This window comes from Pygoscelis adeliae, unplaced genomic scaffold (genome assembly GCF_000699105.1).
Source record: "Pygoscelis adeliae isolate BGI_AS28 unplaced genomic scaffold, ASM69910v1 Scaffold168, whole genome shotgun sequence".
Lineage (NCBI taxonomy): Eukaryota > Metazoa > Chordata > Aves > Sphenisciformes > Spheniscidae > Pygoscelis > Pygoscelis adeliae.
In genome coordinates, this window is record NW_008825566.1 from 3,956,407 (window position 1) to 3,961,442 (window position 5,036).

A 5,036-nucleotide genomic window follows, 5' to 3' on the forward strand; every position below is an offset into this window, starting at 1 on the left:
TCCTGGCCCGGAGACGGCGTTCTCGGCAATATTTTTGTCGCAATACTGGCGCTGGTTCTTTAAGCGGCTTATGAATATTTTCGGTGCCGTAGACACAATGGTGTTTTCCCAGGAGAGAGTACACAAAACCCGGAGGTCTGCTCTCTGCGTTTCCCTTACCTGCTGATAGACCGGAGGGACTTCTGCCGCCCATGTGTGTGAGACAGAGGATTTCTGAACTGCTGTAATACATATCACCGGCAGTGCGTTACGTGCTTTCTAATACAAAGATGTGCCCTGAAAATCCAGATGAGACGTTTTGGTGCACGTTCGTGGCTTGGGCTGGTCCTTGTGATTGTCGAGGGCAACACGCAAGCAAAGCCAGGTTTGGAAGCCTCTCTTCTAGAGGGGAGAGTCCTCTTCAATCTCTTGTTGGATCCTTCCCCCGCCGCCCGCCCCCGTGGGGAAGTGTCTATAGGTGCATTTGCAACTTTCATGGGTGGCCTCCTTGAAAAGATTTTACAGTGTTTAAATATGATTGTCGCCAAAACTATTTTGCTGTCGTGTAGTTGAGTATGGGTCCTCTCGATCTACTGTGTTCAGCTAGTCAGTTAACGGGACTGTTGGCAACAGCTGTGTTCAGAGACAGAGTAAATGGGCCAGGGAAAGTGGTGAAAATTTCACAAATTTTTCTAATGTATTCTGGAAAGACAATGATAATGCTATAGAATAAAGAAATCCCAGATCTTCAAGGAAACATCAGGAATTAATGTTAAGGCTTTGGGCATTCAGCTTTGACCTTGCTGAACGACAGAAATCTTAAGAACAAAACCAAAGAGTCGATCTCTTAAGTAGAGCACCTAGCTTAAGCCCCTAGTTCTGATCATAGGAATGCATTGCTGAGACCATGAATTAGTTAATCCTGAAAGAGGAAAAAAATTTTCCTTTCTTAATTTACATTTTTAAAAACATGTTTGTTTGTTTTCCTGCTTAGCTCCCCACGCCTTGTAAATTGTGAATTTCTCTTTTGGCTATGTATGATAAGGAAATTGGTTTCATTCTGCAAGTGTGTAGCTTAAAAATATCAAAGTGCAAATGCCTTAGTTTCTAAAGGGGTTAATCTCAAAATAATTACAGTGATCTGACTGTTGCAGCTCTTTAATTGCATAAACCGAACTGTGGGTTTAAAGTGATGCTTACTGTGGTCTTGCCCTAAAATGAACAATAGGGTGAAAAATTAGTTTTGAGGGAGAAATTGGGTGGCGGTTACGTTAGATTGTTACTGGTTTGAAAGGACGAAGAGCTCAATACTGTGATTAAAACCCCAAATCTGCTACTGTTCAGAGTTAGGTAAAATACATACGGAAAGGAGTATTTTAGGGACTGAGGCATGCTGATTTGCAGCGATGAACTATTTTATTACTGGGCTGTCAGGGTTAAACGTTCATTGCACGAAGTTGGAACAAACAGTGCACTCTGGGTGTTGAGACAGTAGCGAGGTTTGGCCACAGGAGGAACAGCCAGTGTGTGTGCCGCATGGAGAGATTTCCTTAATCTCTGCTGGGCTGGGGGGGCATGGTGAGAAGCAGTAGATCGGCTCTGTCCTGTGTGTGTCCCCCCTCCCCGTCCCAGCTTTTGCTAACCCTTCTTGTCTTCTGATTGCATTGATCCTCTGAGAGGGTGCGCTTCTGCTTGGGCAGGGCAGCTTCTGTATTAAGAGATCAGAGCTGGCTTTCTTCCAGCCTACGTGAATGGATTTGGTGTCAAGGGCAAGGAAAGGCAGCTCCTGCTGCCCCAGAGCACCACCCACCCACCTGTTGGATGGTGAAAGTGTTACTGGCCCCAGGTGAGGCTCCTGCCTTTCACTCTAAGAGTCCCCAGAGCACAGAAACCCTAAATGTGCTCCCTCAGGCCCGAAGTGTAGTGCCTACCAACCAGAGAGCTGCACTCGCCCGAAGCATCAGTGAAGTTTCCTTCATTCCTATTGCAAGTGATTCTCTTTCAATTCATATGTAGGACTCAAAACTTAACTTCCCATTTCAGGCAAGTTTATAAGTGAGCTTAAATTAGAATGTCATCTGATAAGGCACAGTTCCCACATCCACCGTCTTATGACAACTAAACAGATCTAATGAACAGTGATCGCTACAGTGGATTTGTAGGGTAAGTAAGGGTCCCTTGAGTAAGTAAGGGATAGTGCATAGCTTCTGAGGGCAAAGAGAAAGAAAAAATAAACTGTTACTGGCTTTCAGGAATTTAGACTCCGATTTCAAACTTAATTTAATTCTTATGGAGAAAGAGTCCCTTTAGGAGCAGCCAAAGTTTAATCAGTAACACAACAGGGATTTAGCTCAATTCTCAGTATCTTAGTCATACGGAGAAGCTGCTGCAACTGATTAGAAACCCCATTTCATTGAAATATTGCATGGAAGCATGAAAATTCCAGTGTGGAAAGGCAACAGTCACTTCATCATTCTAGATCCCAATTTAATGCATCACCAACTCTCACATTCAAAGCCTTTTTACATAAATTTAATAGTTGGGGGACTAATAACCACCCACAACCCTTAATTCTGAGTGATTATTCTAAACACAAATTAACAGATCTGGGCCATTACTACTGAGAACTGAATCATCCATAGGGGTGGGAGGAAAAAAAAAATAAAAAAAGAGAGGCAATGCTCCATGGGAATGCCTCAGGATTAACTGCTTTTGTATGTTTCCAAACACTTTGTCAATAGCATCCCCTCTGTAATAAATTCCTTTTCTAGTTCCTTTCATGCTGTTTACAAGCAGATCGCTTGGAAGCTTGGAATATACACTCAAATAAGATTTTCCAAGTTACAAGAATTATTATTCACTTCAGGTAATTTTATTCTTTATATTCTCTACATATTTGAATTTTTACTTGGTAAAGTCATAACAGAATGTGTAAGTATTTAAAAAAAAACCCAAAACCCACAAACTAAAGCCAAACAGTTGGTCCCCAAAGAATAAAGCAAGCAATCAGTTCAATAAACACACTTGATTTATTTTGTATAAAAAGGGTTAAGTTTACAACTAAACTTTTATAAAAAGTTTAGCATGATTAAGTACATCATTACACTTTTTGCAGAAATGTAAATTTCTGCCACTATACAAGAAAACTCTAATTAAAGAGTTCACAAGGTTTCACTCATATATATATATTTATATATAAATATATACACAGCATTCAGTCCTAGGTTTGTGTCAAAAAGGTAATTTCTGACCACAGACTTTCCTAAAAAACTGAACACTGGATCCTTCTGGTACTCACGCTCCACCTTTGGAAAAAAAAGGCAAAGTCTGCTTTAAAATGGGCAACTCCTTGTGAGATTTTTGTTTCGCTCCCCACGTTGGGAATAGTATATAAAGGAAGCCTTCCAACTAGGGAAAGGGTATTTAAGAGTCTCTTCATAAATAACTAGGTTCAGTCCAAGTTGAAGAATGGGGTGGGGATAAAGATCAATCTTGATTTTTTTCTTCTTTATTAATTTTAAAAGGTCCTTTTAGTTAGATGTGGATTTTCCCCTCCAGATACAGCTGAAAAATAAATTCAGCACCTCAAAAAAAAATCCTGTAGACATTTTCTTGTGCAAAAAAAAAAACCTCATCAGTGGAACACCTGCAAGAGATTGAAAAGAGGCATATTTAGGAGAATGCTAACAGGGCAGAGATCCGGACAGACTGGCGCCAGAGAGGAAGCCACAGTTTGAACATTTAACCAAACACTCAGAGATTGGGCAAACCCTGGCGTCCAGATGCAACACATACATGCTCACACACTCGCTCTCAAGAGCACAAATTGAACATTAAAATAACATACACTCAAGGGAAAGGGTAGAAAGAGGATTCTCAGTCCAATCTCTATTTAGATCTCTCTAAATGCAACGCTCAGAGGCGCCAGTCTGCCTCTTACAGCAATTACTTGATTAAAAGCAGTCACTTATTTAACTGATAGCACAGACAATCCCACATCACAGAATTTAAGGAATTGTGCCAAGATTCCCAACTTAATCAGTCACTTTGGCCCAGGAAGTTAAGACTCCAAGAACAGATAGCGAGAGAATTTGCATTAAGCAACGAGTAGTATCCGAGCAGCCTGTGCTGCTTAATGAACCTCAGCAACAAAATACACTTTGGACTGCAAGACTCTGTAACTAGTCTAATTTCTTACTGATTATAAAGGCATCTCCTCAGGAACTTTTAGGACCGATTTTTAGAAATAACCATCGCGCCTCTCACTCCCCAGGGAGGCACTTTTTACCTGAAGTTTAGAAGTAAGATGCACTGCACTCACCGTTTGATTCAGCCACAAAGTGCTTTGCTGTCGCTTGACATGAGCTCTGAGGGGAACTCGGACGCCTGCGAGGAGAAAACAAGACGAGGGTAAGGGTGAGGTGCCCGAGCACTGGGGGGAGCGGGAGAAAACCGTCCTGGACCACGAAGCGCTTCACCCGTGGCACGTCTGGCTACAGCCCCCGCCAGCAGGCGGCCGCACCGTCTAGCGCTGGCCCCTCAGCGAGCACCGCGCTCCGCGTTAGAGACGCTTCTAACGCCGACTTAGACGCCCCTATCTAGGTCGGGGGAGAGCCGGGGGGCTCGGGGGAGGGCATTTACCTGTAGCGAGAGGATGCTGATGTCTGTGTTTAGGGTGGTCAGAGGAGTTCTGGAGGAAGGGTTTTGCCCGGGTCTCTGGTGGTGGAGGCTGACGATGCTGGGGTGCGAGTCCAAGGCGATCTGCAGGTCCAGGATGTAGTCGATAACGTGCTGCAGGATTTCCATCTTGCTCACTTTCTTGTTCTGCGGGATGCTGGGCACCAGCTCTTTCAGCTTGGAGTAGCAGTCATTCATGTTGTACAGCAGGCTCATGGGGTCATCCACGGGGGTTTTGCTCCGGGAGATGCCCAGGTTGTGCTCCGAGAGGCCGTTTTTCCTGACGGACCGCACCGGGCTGAAGGCTTTCATGCTGGAGGGCGGGCGGAGCGAGCGGTTCCAGCGGACGGACGGGAAGCCTGCGGAGCGCTGCCGCTGCC

The 5,036-nt window shown here is 44.1% G+C and overlaps 1 protein-coding gene across 1 annotated transcript; it reads right to left on the reverse strand.

The window, feature by feature from the left end:
- Window positions 1–2,835: 2,835 nt before the first annotated feature.
- ID2 (inhibitor of DNA binding 2, dominant negative helix-loop-helix protein) lies at window positions 2,836–5,030 on the reverse strand. Its single transcript, XM_009332500.1, has 3 exons — window positions 4,621–5,030; window positions 4,301–4,365; window positions 2,836–3,625 (listed from the first exon to the last, which is right to left on the reverse strand). The coding sequence occupies exons 1-2, from the start codon at window positions 4,966–4,968 to the stop codon at window positions 4,309–4,311; spliced, it is 405 nt and encodes a 134-aa protein (XP_009330775.1). The 5' UTR covers window positions 4,969–5,030; the 3' UTR covers window positions 2,836–3,625; window positions 4,301–4,308.
- Window positions 5,031–5,036: the final 6 nt, after the last annotated feature.

Bases quoted from the DNA above. Each gene is read 5' to 3' on its own strand.
- ID2 (XM_009332500.1), bottom strand. From the start codon at position 4,968: ATGAAAGCCTTCAGCCCGGTGCGGTCCGTCAGGAAAAACGGCCTCTCG. The intron at 4,366-4,620 runs GTAAATGCCCTC...TTCTCCTCGCAG, and splicing joins TCAGCATCCTCTCGCTACAG to GCGTCCGAGTTCCCCTCAGA.